This window comes from Brassica oleracea, chromosome C8 (genome assembly GCF_000695525.1).
Source record: "Brassica oleracea var. oleracea cultivar TO1000 chromosome C8, BOL, whole genome shotgun sequence".
Classification (NCBI taxonomy): Eukaryota; Viridiplantae; Streptophyta; class Magnoliopsida; order Brassicales; family Brassicaceae; genus Brassica; species Brassica oleracea.
The window spans coordinates 17,510,531-17,530,910 of record NC_027755.1 but is presented as its reverse complement, the minus strand read 5'-3'; the positions used below and the strand labels follow the sequence as shown (position 1 = coordinate 17,530,910).

Here is a 20,380-nt window from a genome sequence, read left to right as displayed (position 1 = left end):
TAATATGTAGAAATCAGTTTCTACAGTTTTTTAGAATTATAGTAATGTTTAGAATTTGATTTCTACATGTTTTAGATTTATAGTAAATCTGTAGAAGTCGGTTTCTACATGTTTTAGAATTAGATTAATGTGTAGATTTTGATTTCTAAGAATTTTAGAATGGTAGGTTAAGCGCGGAATGTGTATTCTACATATTTGTAGAATACTCCTATTTACGTAGATCATGTATTCTAAACATTGTAGATTCAATGAAAAAAATAGATTTCGTTTTCTACTTCGTAGAATGTCATTTCTACTTTTTTTAGAACGTAATCTGAAATTTATAATTTTAACTTTTTTTATAACTGGAAAATATACCATTAAGTTCATATAGATATTTTAACAAATGTTACTATTTTTCCAAATTTTTTTTGTTCGTAAAACTATTTATTAAAATTATTTTCATAAATATTAAAAGGTATTATAGGAAAATATGACACAAAATATAAATTAGTCTAAAGGGACATAGTTACTATTTTTTTGCTCTAAAAAACAGTTTTCCCACCTTACTTTTGCTCTAAAACCAAATACGCAGATACGGGATCTATCTTTTGAAGAATTTTACGTAGTTGAACTTAACTAACTTTCGAAAGAATTACTAATATCATTACTGATATCAAATAACAAAACATTATTCAAGGATTTTTTTTGGCTAATCTGCTTTATTGAACATCTGTTTTTGTTTTTTTGTCATTCGGCAAAAATTATTATCAGAGCCAAATATAACTCTCATATGTCATGACTCATGACAACTAAAATGAGACTAACGCCTCAAAATCATCATTAGCAGGACAATTATCAATTGGACAGAATATAACAGAATGTCAATTATGAAAACAGATTATCAATTATCATATCTCCTATATATTAATCCTGGAGCATTACAAAATGTTTTCGTAGCCACGTTTCATCGCGAGAATGATTCTTAAAATTGTTAGAAAAACAAGTTGGTCCATATAAACATATACTATGCTTTTTATTAAACTAATTATCACATTAATTAATAGTGTACAAAAGAATATTTTTTCTTTCCATAAAAAAAAGCTACAGAATTAACTAATATGGCTAACATATATATGACAATTAATGATTATGAATAATACATATTTGATAAAAAAAATCTAATCTCTCTTTTTTTTTTAATTTTATACTATTAAAAGAAATTAAACAATCACATTAAGCATATAATAAAAATAATTAGATTTTTTCTTATATGTTATATTTGTAATTTTTAAAAACGACTATAAATTACTAAAAATGGTAAAAGTCTCTCATTAAAAAATTTGTGATCAATGGTTTAAATTTTTTTTTGTTCAAGCAAGATACACATGATCATATATCATAGGGGTGGGCGTTCGGATACACGTTCGGGTTTGTATCAGATATTTCAGTATAAAGGTATAGAACCCGTTTGGGTATTTCTACACTTCGAGTGGAGTTCGGGTATTTTATGTTTGGGTTCGGATATTTTGGGTCGGGTACAGATGTTTAAATTTTGAAGAAAAAATAAATAAATTATTCATTGTTTAAGTTTGTTGTATTTAAAATATATTTTAACTTAACTGTTTTTTTGTTTGCATCACTTAAAAGATTAAATTATTAATAAGTTTGGAGATAAAACTTTAAAAATAGAAAGACACTAATTTAGTTGTTGTTTTGAAATTTTATATGCAACTTTTGTTAATGCAAAAAACAAGAACTTGATATGTATTTTAAGTGAGTAAGAAATGATTGTCCATAATTATATGTATATTATTTAATTTTGAGCAATAAGAATCATTAATATAAATATTTTGAATAAAATGAGAGAAATGAACTAGAAATATAGGGTTCAGGTATTACCCATTCGGATTCAGATATTACTCGAATTGGTGAAATAAGTAATTTGTTTTGTTGTTCTAATTAGATGATTTTTAGACCGAGCTGGTTAATATATACTAGACAAACATTTATATTTTGAGTTTGCACTTATATTATATAACAGCCTGATATATTAGATTTGAACACTAACCTGTTAATATAGTTTGCCGGTGATTTTTTTTTTCAAAATTTTGATTCTTAGATATGTATATGGAGTGAAACTAATTTTTACCGATATCCATTTTCTTAATTGGCACTTATGTAATTCAATGAATTCATAAAAGAAGTTAAAAAAAGAAACTTAACTCATATCAATGAAACAAAGACGAGAACGAAAGTACAATTCTATAGAAGTAGAAAATGAAATCACTTATAGAGAGTCAATAGTAAACAAATCAAGAGCAGAAAACCTAATCCTCTTTCGTCATCATACAATCGATGTTGCTTATTTGGTTTTGGTGATTTGTGTCAGCCGCAAAACTTAATTTTCTTTTGTGCATATGAAGTCTTAAAAATAATTAAAATGAGTTTGACCAAAAAATAAAAATAAAAAAATAAAATGAGATGTAGTATGTTAACTCTTCAACAACGATGATATATTTAAGAGACCAACATTTGTATTCATCATCTTATAACCGATAAAGATTGTAGTGTTGCAAAATATTAAAATTATTTCATAAACAAACATTATTATAAGAACTCACTTCGCGCATGCGCGCGGATTATCATCTATTACATGAAGAAAAGAAAAGCAAGAACCCATCAAGAAAACAAAGTCATCATTTTGTAGTATAATTCAGTAAATACAAAATCATAATTATTCTAAAGAAAACAAATAATCGAATATTAGTTATGACATGGAGAAAGAGTTAGAAATACAAAAGTTAAGAGAAAATAAACAAAATAGAGGTTAACAAAATCCTCAGCTGTGACTCATCTACTCGGTTTTAGCAACAAAAAAAAGACTCATCTACTCGATCAAAAGAATAGAAGAAGAGAAAAACACATTGACAAGATCAGAAATCGACGAGATGCGAAGAGAAATCTGGAACGGGCGAGGATCTAGGAGGACAATACATTGAGAAATTGCCAATCCGTATGAAGTTTCCGTCGCCTTCCCGCCTCGGAAGAATATCAGCGGTGAGTTTAGCGAGAGCTGTCGTGTACTCCACTAGTAGCTCAGCGATGATTACAACAGAGATCATGATCGATGAAGTTGCAGAATGAAGTTTCTCTGGAGAAGAATGATCTAGCAGTCTTGTGAGTTCTCTACTTTGAGTGTTGAATTTATTGATATTACTTGTGAGAAAGAGGGAACTCATTTTCTCCCTTTATAGGGAGAGTAGACCATTAAAGAAGCTAGAGTTGCTCCACTAGGTTCGTCGTTACTCACTTACTTGGACTCGTATTCATATTTTAATATTTTCGGGTCTTTTAGTCAGAATAAAATAATGAAGCGCGTCTTACGCGCACTACACACTAGCATTAGCTGTTCTTCTAACCTATCGATTAGCTCAGCCGATACATCACCTTTTTTTTGGTAAACTTCACTCAGCCGATAACATCAGTTTAAAGAAAACTACAGTTACACTTCTAGAGAGAAAATAAAATAAACTACAAAACATCTTCACATCATCGGAACTCGATTTTCTTTAAAATGTTTATCAGAAGTGTTCAATTGAGTTGGTTATCTTCTGTTGCATCTTGTTTATTTAATCAGTTTAATATTATCTCCTAGATCAATCATTTTGACGAATTGGTATGGACCTAAATTTTTGATATTAAATTGTATATGATAGTTGTTAGTTTGTTCTTTTCAAAACAAACTTGGTTTTTAATAATTTAGTTTGTAATATGTGTATAACTGTTTATATTATTTTGGTTCTTTTTCTTGCTATGATTGTTATTTTTCATTCTTTCGAAAACACACAAATTAGTATTTTGTATCATGTCTTGATTTTGGCCCAAAATAAATTAAAGTGTCTACTGATTTTGCTAAACTAATTCATTTTTTATTTTAATGAAAAAATGGAACATTCTTGGAACATGGCATTAGCTACCAATCTTCCCATCCCAATTTTCGTTCAAAATTTATTCATAAAATGGGACAAGATTGATTTATTTCCAAGTTCTTGTTGCTTGCTATCCCATTGTCATAGAATCCCGTTTTGTCTAACTCTACCTTCAAATGCTTGAGTTAAAATCATTATCATTGCCAATCGTCAGAAAATACTCAAAATACTATTTTCTGTTTTAAAGGAAAAATATAAACATGAATATAGGTTGTATATACTCAATGTCTAGTCCGTGGACCAGAAGAACTAATACATTCTGAGTTGGAAAACAAAACAAATAAACTAAGAGCAACCTTATTGGTAAGTATCTCGAATATGAATTTTAAAATCAAAAATATAATTATTTTAATATTAATTAATTATCTAATTAAAATTAATTATTGTTGTTAAATTGAACCAATTAAAAAGAGACATGTGGTATCATAAATTTTTAAGAGTATTTAATAGTATCACTTTTGAAATATTTTTGTTTGTCTTTCTCTTAGAACATGTTTAATGGGAGGTTCTTAGAGCATAATTAAGAACCGGTTCTTAGAGCATAATTAAGAACCGGTTCTTATATTTTTTAGTTAAAAGTTAAGAGACGGGTTCTTATATTCCGTTAAAAACCCCACCCTAAGAACTCCCGTTAAACATGCTCTTAATTTTCTTAATTTTATTGTTAAGATACTCAATGAATATAAACGGAGGTGCTCTAAGAGCACGTTCAATGCGGTCTCTTGATGACGTATTTAACGCTAATACGCGATTAAAAAAAAATTAAAAAAAGACAAAACCCGAAGGCACGTATGTTAATTAGGAGCGGGATGATACGTATGTTAAGGGGCACGTGTCACACAATAATTGATCTGGGCAACGGTGGATCCGCGTTTCGTTTCAAATTCTTTCTTTCTCTCTTTCGGTTTCAGTCTCTCTCTTCTTGACGACGAGAAAGGCGATTCCTTTGGCTCTCGATGGATCTTCTCTCCTCGACTCCTCGGCGACGTCTCCTCGGCGACGTCTCCTCGATTCCTCGGTGACGTCTCCTCGGCGATTTCTCCCCCTCTTTGATTCGGTGGCTCTCCTCGGCGATACGGCGTTGTCTCTCTCGGTGGGTCTCGTCGACGAAGGAAAACGACGATCTGTCTATTGGTGGCTCTCCGAGACGCAGATAAACGCCGGCGAGTGTTGTTCAGGGGAATCAAAAGGTAAAAATCTGTTCATTTGATTCTGTCTTTTAGTCTTTAATATGCATGTTTTTTTAATCTTTGTTTTGGCTGTTTCAGTGTTTCAGTCGGTACGTGGATGGATCTAGACGCATGATCCAGGTTCAATTTGTTGCTCAGACTACCCTAAACGGTAAAACTTTGTTCTTTTGTTTATGTCTTTCTCGTTTAACTTTCAATTATCCATGTCTTAGTTGTTCTTTCATTTGCTAATTAGTTTTTTCATTTGTTTCTATCTTTGAGTCGGTATATGGATGGATGAAGACGCATGATCCAGGTTCGCCAGACCAAAGGCGGACACTTGTTGATAGAGGTAAACATTTATCTTTGCTCTGTCCAATAGAATAAAGCATTGTCTTGTACTCTTGTGGATTTGATTAACTTGTGATTGCTGTTGATTTTGAAGCTTGTTAGAAATGAATTGAATCCTCAGTAATAAATGCCCTGGTTAGTGTTAGGTTTGCGTTGTGTTTAGGTAATAAATTGATGGTTCTATGTAGGTAATGAATTGATGTTAAGGTTTACGTTGTGATAAATGTGTTAGGAATATGCCAACTCGGTTTTATAGATATAGATGGTGGTTGTGATCAATGCGTTTATCCTTCTCTTTCTTCTATTACACTCTTCCCTTCTCCTCTTTCTTGAATACAATTAACTTCTTGTTCTTCTCTTCTCACTATGTCGCCTCTGTTCTTTTATCTTCTATCTTCTTTGATCTTCGGAAATGGAGTACAATCCATTTACGCAGTCATCAAACTTTGTTGGACTACTTAATAGTCAACAAAGTATCTCCTTTGGTAACTATGAAAATAGTAACCCCACTTCACTTCAAGTTCCTACTCTAGTCACGGATGATATTGGTGAGCGTCGAGAACGGAGGAAGTGGACGCCCAGAGATGATGTTCTGCTGATCAGCTCGTGGCTAAACACTTCCTAAGATCCAGTTGTTGGCAACAACCAAAAGTCAGGCGCATTCTGGACGAGAATTGCAGCGTACTATGCCGCTAGCCCGAAGGTTGCTGGCTGCGAAGGGAGAGAGCCTGGTCACTGTAAGCAACGCTGGCACAGGATCAATGACTTGGTCTGCAAATTCTGTGGAACGTATGAAGCAGCTACGAGAGAGAAAAGTAGCGGCTGCAATGAGAATGATGTGCTCAAAAGAGCTCATGAAATTTACTACAACAACTATAAGAAGAAATTTACCCTCGAGCATGATTGGGTAGAGTTGAGGAACGACCAGAAGTGGAGTGACCTTTCTACTGTAAAAAACGAGGGAAACTCTAGGAAGAGGAAGGGTGATGAATGTGAAGATTCAGCAACCTCCCAAGCTACTCAAAACAAGCATCCCCCGGGTGTTAAGGCAGCAAATGCCAGTGGGAAGACGCCTATGGTACAGGAGAATGCGGTGAATGAGTTTGAGAAGATGTGGTCCATTAGACAGCAGGACTTGGTAGTGAAGGAAAGGTTGTCTAAGATGAGTTTACTTGAGGGTCTTATTGCAAAACAAGAGCCTTTAGCGGAGGATGAAGCATGCCTAAAGAAGAAGCTCATCAGTGACTTAATGTTTAATTAGTTTAAGATGTTGAAGTTTAACTGCGTAAGTGTAGTTTAGCTCTCTATTTGTATAAGTTTAATTCAAAATGTTTGCTTAATGTTTAACTCTCTGTTTTGATGATTACTTTAACTCTCTGTTTCAGGTCAAGACAGTGTGCAATAGTGGAGCATTGGAGAAGTATCACGGAGTCTCTGCGGTCTTCTTGTCTTCTGGTCTTGTGTCGCTAGTCTTGGAGTCTTCTGTCACGAGTCTTGTGGTATTGGAGTATTGTGTCACAAGTCTTGGATTCTTGTGTCATGAGTCTTGTGTCTTGGAGTCTTGTCTTCAAGTACTTGTTTAACGTAGCAATGTTGTGTCACGGGTGTTGGTTTTAAGTTGACGGAGTCTTTGTTTCTTGTAGCAATGTTCGAGTCTTGGGTAACAAACTCTCTCTATATAATTGCATGTTGCGTTGAACGTTTTATTCACAAACTCACAAACTCTCTCTCTCTCTCATTCTCACAAACATTACAACTCGGTTTCAACCAAAGTCATTCTTTCTTTCTCAACCAAAGTCATATCTTTCTTTCTCAACCAAAGTCATACTCTCTCGTACAAACTCATTATCTCTTTCTCATCAACTCATACTCTCTCGTTCTCACCAAATAAACTCATTCACTCCTCCTCATTCTCACTGCAAACCTACTCACTTTCTCTCTTTCTCACCAGTCAATTATCAAAAAATGGGATCTTCTTCTAATGACCCATTTGAACAATATTTTGATCAATACTATGAGCAACATTTTGATCAAACGTTAGAGAATTTATCCATTCAAGAAGAAGAGAAGAAAAAAAAGAAAAAAATAATTTATATCGAAAGAAATCGAGAAGAAGAAGACGTACGTTTATGGAATGATTATTTCAGCGAAACCCCAACATATCCTCAAAATCTATTCCGACGACGCTTTTGAATGAACAAGCGACTGTTCCTGCATATTGTTACTCGACTCTCCAATGAAGTTGAATTCTTTCAACAAAAGAGAGATGATCTCGGCAGGCGTAGCCTTTCTCCACTTCAAAAGTGTACAGCCGCCATTCGTGTCATGGCATATGGTAATGCAGCTGATGCGGTCGACGAATACCTCCGACTCGGTGCAACTACTACTCGGTCAAGTTTGGAAAATTTTGTGGAGGGAATAATTTCAATTACACTACCACAAGGCCCGAAAGCAGTTTTATTTGCTCACGTCAAGAAGCTTTCCGAAAAGATGTCGAGCGTGCTTGGAGTCCTTCAAGCTCGTTTTGCCATTGTTACAAATCCAGCACTTTTTGGGATAAAGTCAAAATTGGGAAAATTATGAGAGCTTGTATCATACTCCACAATATGATAGTAGAAGACGAATGAGATGGATACACTCAATTTGACGTTTCAGAGTTCCAAGAAGCAGAAGACAACGGAAGTTCACATGTCGATCCCCCGTTTTATACATACATGCCTACAAATATCGCCAATATGATGGGTGTTCGAACTACAATTCGTGATCCACAAATGCATCAACAACTGAAAGATGATTTGGTTGAACATTTATGGCGTAAAGAAGGACATGATGACGACGCATGATCCTCGGATGCTTCTTTTAAATTATTCTTATTTTTTTTACTAGTCTTTGCTTCATGTTTTTATTTAAAAATCAATGTTTAAAATGTTATCTTGTACTATGTTTTATATAATAAATTATTTTTTTTTTTTTATAAAATGTTTAATATTTTTTTTATTTTTAAAAACCCTAAACTAAAAGACTAGCATTGGAGCACATTAAATGTTCTCTTAACTAAGTTCCTTAGCTCACATTTACTATTAAAAATTAATTAAGATACCTAAATGGGGATTAGGGTTGAACGTGCTCTAATGAACTCAATAAGTCAAAGCCCAAAGGCGACCTATCTCAAATATGAAAATATATTAATCTCTCTGTTTCCTTTTCTTCTTCTTTTGACGTCATAAAAATTTGAAGCACGTCACACAAGTAAATGGCAAGAATTCATCAAAATCATATAAAATCTCTATTATATTTCGATACAGATTTACAAAGAGGAAGAGAGGGCATAGAGACACACTCAAGGGAAAAATCTCCGCCGTCACTCTTCTAGAAGAGATTAAAAAAAGATGACAAAATCCAAAATAAAAATCTCTAAAAGTCGTCACAGATCAGAAATCTACAAGATGAGAAGAAAAGTCAGGTATCGGTGACGACCGAATAGTACTGGACGGAGAAGGACAAGGCAAGACGAAACCACCAACTCGTACGACGTTGCTGTCTCCTTGCCGTCTCGGAATAATCCCTGCGGTGAGTTTTGCGAGAGCTGCTGTGTACTCCACTAGTAGAGCAGTGATGATTACGACGGAGATCATGATCGGTTATAACTGGAAGACTTGCTGGGGTATCAGGAATTCTCTGAATTTGTAGAGAAGAAGAAGGATCTGGAATTCTCTGATTTTTCTTTTGTTCTTGAGAGCTGCAATGGATGACTTGAGAGAAAGAAAGACCTTTTTATATAGATATGTGATGACTGATGATGAGTTACACGGACTCACTTTTAATTATCTTTTCTATTTTAAAAAGACAAAACAACCGCGTCGTACGCGCACAACTATACAAATTTGCGTTTAGCTGTCAATGAGTTTTGTTTTGTTTTGTTTTTTTGTTTTATTTAAATATAGTAACTCAGCAACACACTTCGTTGTCAAGAAACTACACTTGTTGTTGACTTCTAGACTTGTTTTTTTTCAAAAAAAAAAAAAAAAATTCTAAACTATTTTTTTTTTCAAGAAGAATTAGGTTTTTTCGGTTTTAATTTCTTCCCTCAATCCAGAATCAGCCTTTGCTTTAAAACTTGAGACATTGCTCAAGAAAAAAAGAAAACTTGAGACAGACTTTAAACTATTCTTTCCAAGGAGGCATCATCAACTAGAAACGCAACAAAACCGACCCCTAATAATAGCTCACGCACACCGGTTATATTACGATTATTTGTTTCTTTATTTGTTATTATGAGTTATTTTATAAAATATGTGGTATATATGAAAAATCATGAAGTCTTTTAAGTTGTTTATACCATGGGTTATATTCTGAGTTTATCTTACATTCAGAGACACATTCAACATTTGAGGCATTTTTTCTTGGCACTTGCTATTTGATCGGACAATAATGCCCCTGATAAAAGCTTTGTTATTAATTTCAACTTCATTTACTTATTTGTTTTTATCTCAAATATTAATAAATATAAATAAATAAATTTGATGTAATAAATTTTAACTTTTCATCCTCTACATTTCGACATCTATTTATATATACTTTAAAAATTTAAAAATAAAAACATAGAAATTTTTTTTATAATTAAAATATTTTAGATAGTATTGGATGGATAAGCAATCCACGAAAAAATAATATAAATGAATGAACTGTGGACAAAGAAAATGTGGACATAATTTAAAAAAAAGTGAGGATTAGATTTCATCAAATACATGAATTTATAGTTTGTGTTCGATGTAGGAAAGGTAAGAAAGATAATCTTCTTTGTGGAAAGAATATCCCCGGTTGAAGCCACCCACTAGTTCCCAGAGATTTGTTCAACCATCCACGCATAACCCATCCACGCTCCAGCTATCCACACACCACTTATCCACGCAACCCCCATCCACACGCTATCCGTCCACATCTTTTGCAGATCTGGATTATGAAATCGTAACTTTGCAGATCTGGATTTTGAAATCCACAACAACACTAAGAAACTAACAAAACGAGAATCGATTAAAAAGATTTAAAAGATCAGACAAATTCGGAGAATCTAGGATTTAGAAGATGAGAAGTTCAAACTACCTTCTTCGTTTTCTACATCTTTTCATTTTTTACAAGTTGTAGTCTCTCGGTTTGCCTTTTTTTCTTTTAGGGAGAAAAAAAAAAGAGGCGATAGAATCATTGGAAGATGAAATTTGAATAAAGTCACGTTGAAAGAACGAGAGAGACAAAAGAAAAAGTAAAAAAATGGTAATGTATATAATTTTTCAGTTAGGAAGTTTTTTGTATTTTTAACACTAGAAAGTGTCTTACAAGCACAATGTGTCTTGCAGTGTAATTGATAAGACAAAATGTGCCTCTAGATATAAAAATTTTTAAGTCTTTTTGGTTGTTAATTTGTTTGTACGAGACCACAAGTATGATGAGCAATATATTTTATTCTGTTGGAGGTTTTGTTGCACTTGAAAAAAAAAAAAAATCAATATAACAAGGAGATGGATTTAAGAATTTACTGGTATATGATTGGAACTCTAATGACATATCATTTGACATATGATTGGGGCTCACGATTATTTATTTTTATCTATTTATCTATGAAAATATCAAATATTTTGTCTGGATTCTTCGAGGAGGATTATTATATTTTATATAAGAGTATCGTTTATAAAACTATAAAGGACATATCAAGATTGACGCGTTCACAACTTGGTTTTATAAAAGGGACCATATCAAGATTGACGTTGTCACAACTTGGCTGCTGTAAAATAGTCACATCAAATTGATATCAATAATTCTGATGAATCATTTCAATTACAGTGTGATTGGTAACGTAAGGGTAAAGTGGAGTAAAAAAAGCGGTGAAAAAAAGAAAAAAATAAATGGTAAAAAATGAGAGAGAAAAAAGAATCTAGAGTAAAAAAAATTTACTCTAACAAAATCTAGAGAAAAAATGAATATATACTTCCCTCCTAATCAATAGTGTTTAGAGTAAATATAAAAAGATAGTATTTCACTTGATTAATGATTTTTTTTTGCTTAACTGAGAGTAAATATATATAAAATAAAAGTTTACTCTATGAATACCATACAATCATACCCTTGAAATACGATTGGTAACATAAGAGTGAAATGGAATTTAAAAAAATGGTGAGAAAAAGAAAAAAATAAATGGTGAAAAAATGAGAGAGAGAAAAGAATCTAGAGTAAATTACTCTACCAAAATCTAGAGAAAAAATAAATGTATATTTTCTTCCTAATCAATAGTGCCTAGAGTAAATATGAAAAAATTAGTATTTCACTTGATTGGTGACTTTTTGGCTTAAACGAGACTAAATATATATCTAAAGTAAAAATTTACTCTATGAATACCATACAATCATACACTTTAGGGATTTTTAAATCGACGTGAGTTGTAACAATCTGAATTAAATCATTGTTAAATTACCTGAGCCTTGACCTAGTACTAGTGGCAGTCTTTGATGACACGCATCTCTACCTAGTCCAGTTTTGATTTTCAATCAAAATACCTAAACTTATATGATTGCCACCAGTGATGTGGACCACTAGGGGTATTTAATTGGGAAAAAGAATTTAAGTACACTTATGCCGATAGAAACGTATCACCATGCCATCCATCATCAGTAACAAGCTTGACGTACTCAAAACTTGGCTGCTGTAATACAGCTACATACAAATTGATATATAAACAATACTGAATCATATCAATTAGGCAATTTTTAAATCGATGCGAGGTAACAATCTGAACTAAATCATGGTTTGATGGCGCTCTCATCTAGCTAGTCCAGCTTTGATTTATATCAAAGTACCTAAACTTATATGATTGCCAGTGAAGTGGACCACTAGGGGGTTTTACTTGGCAAAATAAAATTTAAGTACACTTATGCTGACAGAAACTTATCGCAACGCCGTCCCATCATCAGTGATTACTATACTATTTTTACAAGTGGAATAACTAGTATTTATGTATCTTTCATCTTTGATAAAAGATACATAAATCAAAGCATCTTGCATCTTTGTTTTTTTTATCTGGAATATATCCATCTATCTGTAGACTTTTGCAATTATTTTTGGAATTTTTTACATTGGTCACTGACTTTTAAACAAACAACATAGTCAATCCGTTCCAAAACACTCTATCTGTTCCAAGACACATGATGTTTTGAAAATTTTCGATATTTCAAAATACATGTTTTGATATTTTTTATTATCAATTTTAGTTTTAATGAAAATTGTTGACCAACGATGTTTTTTCTTATGATTGGTTGAATTATTTTTAATTTATATTTTTAATGCTAATTTTTTTTTAAATGTTTATTTTAATTTTTGTGTCTTTGATGGTTTAATCAAAGCATAAAACTATTTTAGAATATAAAGAGTATACGACTGCTACCCACAACTCAAATTCTTTTTTCAATAACTGGGATATCCCTACTCAGAAGCTATACTAGTTATCTGAATTTTTAATAAAATTACGTAAATTTGCTAATAAAATGTGATTGGCATTATAATTTTTTTTGTTCAGAAACTCTGACGCCAATTTCAGGAAGAAGTATGAGGATGTGGTTGAGTCGGTGAAAGATTCAGGAGATGCTTTATATCTTCGCTAGGCCTGGGCGTTCGGGTACCCGCTGGCATTCGGATCGGGTTTTTCGGGTTTTCGGATTTTCGGGTTTACTCTTCTAGGTCCCATACTAAAATTTTATTAGTACGGGACGGATTCGGATAATAACACTTCGGGTTCGGTTCAAAATTGTATTGCATCATAAAACCCATAAAGTAATCATATATCGTACGGATTCGGGTTATATCGGTTCGGTTCGGATATAACTAAAGTAAAAAACAAAATTTTCGAAGTAAAACATAAAGAAAAACATCTAAATTAAATAAAAATTAATCTATCACATATAAAATTGATAAAATAACAATAAAATGTTAAATCAAGCATGAAAACAAACATCATTTGTAAACAATATGTATTGCCTTATAGAGAGTAAACTTTTTATTTCGATGAGCAAATTAGAAAATACTTATTTATAACTAATTGTGTACTTAAAGCATTTATTAGAATTTTAATATTTATTACTATATATAATATTACCACAAATATTGAATTTTGTTCGGGTTCGATTAATAACACTTCGGGTTCGGATATTTTTTGTACCACCCTACAAAACCCGTTCGGGTATTTTTACGTTTCGGGTCGGATAAAGGGTCGGGTTTTTCGGTTCGGGTTTGGTTCGAATTTCGGGTTCCGGATTTTATGCCCAGACCTAATCTTCGCCATGCATGTTTCAGGGGAACGTGAGTGTTTGCTTCTTTATCCTTTCTTTTCCTTTCATTATTGTGCCAAACTCTTAAATATAGTGTTGATGAACTTGCAGAGTTGGCACAAGTCACAACACATATGGGTCGTCTCATTATATTTTTTAGTCTTTCTTTATATTTCTTTTAGAACTGGCTTTCTATTTACTACATCTCGATCCGCGTAACCGCGCAGTTGGTTGTTTCTATTTATTTTTATATAAACATTTTGTTTACAATTCTAAATTGGTATATATTATAATATATATAAGGTGTGTCTATCAATTTTTAAAACATAATAATTTTACCATATATGTTTTTTTATTGAATAGGTTGTTTCAAACTTTCACATATGTAAGGTTTTTTATTATGTTTTTTGGATTGTTATTTCATTATTTAACTCGTAATTATATATAAAGATTGATAAATATTGTTTCATTGTTACTTCGAAAGATATTGTAATATTTCACAGATTTAAAAAGTTTTAAAATTAAATTTTTACCTTCATATATTATCGAGTATATTTACATTTGAGTATATTTGTTCTCCATCAAATAGATTGTTTCAAATTTCACATGTGTTTGTTTGTTGTTATATATTTTTTTTGTTTGTTGGATTAGTATTTCATTATTGAATAAAAAATAGAAATATAATGTGGAAAATATTAAAATATTATTATCTCCAAATATAATTAAACATTTTACAAAATAAGAAACTTAACAAAAACTAAACTTAAAGTTTCATGTATAAATTTTATAAAGAATTTAATTTAACATTTAATTATATTATTTAAATGAATTATATAATTTTAAAAGTTAAGATTGTAAAGATATTTTGCACCTATATACTTGCTTTTCAAGTTAAAAGATACTACAACCAATTTGATTTTATAATTATACTTGCTTTTCAAGAAAAATATATTTTTGAATTTGATCACAAATTTTGTAGCTGTTTCAAAACTGCCGATTGGTATAGGTTTATTTAGAAGAAAAAAAATTGAATTTTATCACAAAACTTGTAGATGGTTTGCAATCTAGTACGGGTAAGGATTAAGATATGTATAATGTTGGTTTAACTGGTTAACCGGCAGTATAGTCACATCAAAACCAAAAGAAAAAAGATAATTTGAATCAAACTTACGATTGATATAGATTTATAATGAAGAAAAAATTAATTTTGAATTAGATCACATAACTTGTAGGTGGTTTGAAAATTAGAATGGGTAAGGATTAAAATATGTTTAATGTTGGTATAACTGGTTAACCGGCAGTATAGGCACACCAAAACCAAAAGATAAAAGATAATTCTAATCAAACCATATTGCAAACATCACGTGCTTAACCAAAATATAAAATATAATTTCATTAAAAGATAAATTATGGTGATTATGTAAACCGTAATTAAAGGGGTACTGTTTTCATATTGCGTGGATTAGTTAGCCATATTAATAATGGTAAGAATAGTTAGTTAGAAATTAAATGTTATATGACATTCTAATTCTAGGAATATGTCCATTTAAAAAAAAATTACACATGAGTCAAGATTGTGACTTCTCTTTTAATGGATAAGAAGTGAATGATACAGCCCAGTTATAATTAGGTAGTGTATTGGAAGCCCAATTACTTTAACAGCCCAAAATATTACCCAAAGAATACATTATATATACGAATAGAAATCAGTTGAAATGAACCAAGTGTGGAAGTATCTGCATGCAGAAGTTGCTTGACATTATTAATAGTGATCTTTAGTACGATTGCTGAGAAGAGACGACTGTGTCTCATGGTTTCTAGGAACGTTGGCGGCAGAGACTAGAGTTGGTTGGATTATATGGATGAAGGAGACATCAAAAAGATTGGAGATTAAGGCGAAGACGATGTGGAGTGGACAAGGCCAGAGTGGACAGGCCGGACCTGAGATTTTGGGGGTTATAGACGGTTTAATAAATATTTTTATAGTTGGGGGTCTAAAATTTTATTTTTACAACTTTGGAGGCCTATTTATGTATAATTTTTTCAAAATATTTGGAAGCTTAAGGCGAATATTTTATCCGGTTGGCCCATGATCGGCCCTGGAAGTGGAATGTTTTGGGTCTCGGCCAAGTCATGGTGAGTTTTTTTGTTGCCGACAAAATATTATAGCTTCATTACACTAACCATTGTCAGGGTTTGATAGATTATATAATCTTTCAGTTTTTAATCTAATGATGTCGTTTTTAAACAAGCAATGAATGGCTGCAGCCATAAGGCGGCAGCTGGAAGGTCATTATCCAACACTCTTGTTACTATCGTGAGATTAGGTTGTCCATATACATTCCACCATCCCCTTGCGTGCCAGTTGACATGTAATGCTGGACACGCATGCGCTTCGGCTTCATGGATCTAATATGGTATCTTCAGAGGTGTGACTGATTTGAAGGGAATGGGAGATTTGACTGTTAAGATTGCACCCAGTATGGTTGGTCAACAAAGAACCAGGGTTAGAGTTCATGACGCAGTTGAGCTGGCTAGGTCACTTGACTTCCAACTCAAGATTTTTGGTGTTCGAACCGATGTTGGGCGGGGCGGATCTAGGATGATATTAGATGGGGGTACAAATAAATTTTTCATTGAGAAAATTACGCTGAGAGACACAATCTGATTTTTTAATTATACAAGGCACTTTCTGACGTTGACACACTTAATATATTTGTAATACCATAATTGACTTTAAGTTTACTTTACTACAATACCTACCAATTCTGACATAAATAAATCAATTAGAAAAAAAAAGAATTGAAACTCCTTTCGTCTCTTTTTCATCGATGGACCATCAAAAGGTTTTTTTTTCGTGAACCAAATCTCAGAAAGACAAAAACAATGAGATTGTGAGAAGAATTGAAGATTTAGAATCAGCTAAGAAAATATCAGAGATAGGTTTAGGAGATAAGGAGGATAACACAGATCCATTGTTTTGAATCCAGACGGATCTATTGGAGCTCGGTTTAGGAGAGAGAATTAGGTGATGATGGAGAAGATTAAAATGATAAATGAGAAAAAGGAGTTTGGTCCGTTACTGAATTCACCAAACTGAAGAAGCTCTTATCCTCTTTTGATGTATTCATATGTTGTTATCGAAGAAGCGGAGAGCGGCGAGTTTTCTAGGCTTGAGCGGAGGAGATTTGGAGAGTTCAGTGAAGTCACAGAGGAGAGTGAATTCCAAAATCCAGCTCCTGTGACTAAGGAAATTAATCCGTCAAGAAGGTTCAAATTGAGACTGAAGTTGAGAGCAGCGAGCTTTTGAAGCTTGAGCGTAGATCTGGGATTGTGGTGGAATCGCTGAGGAGATCTGAGTTCCGACGAGACTAATTATGGTGACTTAGGAATGGATATGAAGATGGTGGATACTAAGGTGGTTGCTCGAGATGAAGAGATGGTGGTGGATACGGTGGAGGTGGAAGACGGGAGAGTAAGGGGGATACAGAGGTGGAGATGGTGGTTGATACATGAGTGGAGGTTATGGTGGTTATGGATGCGATGAATACGAAATTGGATACAGAGGTGGAGACTGTGGTGACGATAGATACCGTAAATGAGGTTGTGTGGTTATGGATATGAAGTTTGTGGTTACGGACTTGGAAATATCACGCCTGTCCATATCCCCTTCCCAAACATTATGTATGCTTTTGTAATATTTGCGGTTTCTAGGTTTTTTATATTATCAAACATTATGTATGCTTATCAAGTTAAGATAGTTGACATATTTACTGTATCACATCCATACTATATGTGCTAGAAATTTTGTTTTATACCCTAACCACAACAATCAAGTCCACAACAATAACAATGCGTCCCTAACATACACGCCTAACCACTATTTCCTATCCACGACTTTGTAACCACCATATCCTAGCAAAACACACCGTTTAATTTATTAACATAAAAGAAAATGTTAACCACCATATCCTAACCACTTCGTAACCACCATATCCTAACCACTTTGTAACTACTTTAATCGTTGCTTCCTTCTAAAAATAAGACAAGAGCATTTTGGTCTCGAATCTACCAAGCCGTACAAGTAAAGTTTGCCAAAATCATAATGGGTCTTTTGTTGCAAAGAAAATATGTCTTTTTATGTAACCTTCTCTTTTTCATTATGTTTAATATTTGAGGTTGGACCTTTATGTAAATTATTGGAAAAAAAAAACAGAGAAATGAGGGAACGTGTGTCCCCATAAGTGCACAAGTGCGTCCGCGACTTGATCAAAGTCTCTCTCGCTTGTTTTTTCTAATATATACTAGATTTCGTTCCGCGCAACCACGCGGATGTTTGTTTTCAGTTTGATATACGTAGATATTTATATTTTATCATTAGTAGTATACATGTTTAAAAGGTTAATCATATATTTAAATATTTATATAACTATTTCAGATACAATAATTTAATAATTTAATAGTTTATATGTTGTAGTTAATCAATTGTTTAAAACCGTCATATGTATTTGTTGTTTCTTATTATATATTTATCTTATTTCATTTGTATTTAGTTATTAAATAAATTAATATATGCATGAAACAACATATTTAAAAATTATTTTGTATTTAATTATGCTAAATTTTGACCCATCTTTCAAAGCTCGATTTCCTTTTAGAAATATTTTTTACTTTTATTCATTTTACAAATATATTATTGTATAAAGATTTTTTTTTAATATCATACTTGTATTATATCGTTTGCTAATGTTAAGTCTTTCTTTCATCATATTATATTTTTAACATGAATATTTTATATTTATGAAAGTAAAATTTACAAATTTACCAAGTCAATATAAATTTATCATTTTGAGTTCAATATAATAATTTCAATTTATAAACGATAATTGAATATATATTAATGCATAATAATAATTCATTGCTAATTACAAAATTAGTGAAAATATTTACATAAAAGTTTTGAAAATTAAAATATTGCTAAAATATTTATCAACAGATTTTTTAGAATAATTTTTAAATATATATATATATTTAAAAAGAAAAGATATCATGATTAAAGTAGTTACAAATATTTTATACTATTAGCTTTAATGAATTACATGTTAATTGTTATACAAGTATTATATAGTTTGCTAATGTTAATCTGTCTTACCAACATATTATATTCTTGAACATAAATATTTATAATTATTAAAATAAATTATATATAAATTTATTAATTTAATATAATTTTGCCATATTTAGCTTAATATAATATTTTTTTTTATAATACGGTTGATTATGATTATATCTCTATAATATTATTTGAGAAGTCACTTTCTTATGTGGCGCTTTCATGTTAATTCTCACGGTGGTTGATTACTATGATACCCTTAATGAATTTTTTTAACCACATTGTTATCAAAAATAATTATATATAATAAGACAATATTATTAAAACATGTGATTTAATAAATTTTTCCCACGTAAGTAACATATTAACATAATTATATCATAATGTGGGTGACGTTACATATTTCCTCGTACATTAAACGATTTCCTTATTTTAGTTACTAGAGGCATAGTCTCCGCGCAAGCGCGGAGTTGGATACGTTGTTGATGAGTTGTGTAGTTTTGTGTACGAGATATTGTCATCTGTTTTTTTTTTTAACTTTTGTTTTTCCGTGTTGTCTATAATGGTGATGAATGAAACACTGAAAATCACACAAATTGATTAGATTGTTATAAAATTCGGATTTAAATATTTAACAATTTATACGAACAATAATTTTTTTATTTTACCCAAAATTAATTTCAAAAATATAGAATTGTAGTATACTGTTTTTTAATTAATAACTCTAGAAATTTTAAAAATTATATAGTTAAAAAATTATTTGTTTTATAGTTCTTACTGGATTTTGTTGAAAATGATTTGTGGTGGACAAAAAAAAATCCAAAATAAATTGGACTTTCATTTTATAATTTAGCAAAAAAAAAAAAAAGTCCAAAATATATCGACCAAAATTGTTCTATTTCTTCTAAATTATATATTTATAGGTTAATGGTCTCTGCTCAAGGCGCTATCATGAACATACAAAGAGGATACGTACTTGCATAACATTTTAAATATATATCATATTCACACTACAAAAAAACAGCGATATTCTGACGGACATTCCGACGGAAAATAAAATCCTCGGAATATCCCGAGAAATTTCCGAGGAAATTCCGAGGAAACACAAAATTTGGTTTCCTCGGAATTTCCTCGGAATTTCCTCGGAATATACCGACGGAATTCCGAGGAAATATCAATCCGTCAGAATATTCCGAGGAAATATGTGTTCCTCGGAAAAAACCGATGAATTCCGAGGAAATATTATAGCCGTTGGAGAGCCGTTGGGGGATTTTACAAAATTCCGAAGAAATTCCGACGAACTAGTCGTTGGCGTCGGAATTCCGTCGGAATTTCCTCGGTCTGTCGGCATGATTTAAACTATAAATACAAGCACTCCTCTTCCTCTTCATTCACTCCATATCTTCATCCTCCCTCTTACTCTATTTACACACGAATTTGATTCATAAAAAATATGTCTTCTTC

At 31.8% G+C, this 20,380-nt stretch overlaps 2 protein-coding genes across 3 annotated transcripts; both read right to left on the bottom strand.

Annotated features, from left to right (window-relative positions):
* Positions 1–2,661: 2,661 nt before the first annotated feature.
* LOC106310416 lies at positions 2,662–3,243 on the bottom strand. The gene has a single exon (XM_013747650.1). It carries the CDS (start codon positions 3,219–3,221, stop codon positions 2,916–2,918), a length of 306 nt encoding a protein of 101 aa, XP_013603104.1. The 5' UTR covers positions 3,222–3,243; the 3' UTR covers positions 2,662–2,915.
* Positions 3,244–8,754: 5,511 nt separating this feature from the next.
* On the bottom strand, positions 8,755–9,305 carry LOC106310287. 2 transcript variants are annotated; one of them, XM_013747523.1, is made up of 2 exons: positions 9,210–9,305; positions 8,755–9,173 (listed from the first exon to the last, which is right to left on the bottom strand). In XM_013747523.1, the coding sequence occupies exon 2, from the start codon at positions 9,124–9,126 to the stop codon at positions 8,923–8,925; it is 204 nt and encodes a 67-aa protein (XP_013602977.1). In that variant the 5' UTR covers positions 9,127–9,173; positions 9,210–9,305; the 3' UTR covers positions 8,755–8,922. The 2 variants fall into 2 exon arrangements, with proteins under 2 accessions (XP_013602977.1, XP_013602978.1); XM_013747524.1 differs by having other exon boundaries at positions 8,755–9,161; positions 9,198–9,296.
* Between the last annotated feature and the right edge of the window lie 11,075 nt (positions 9,306–20,380).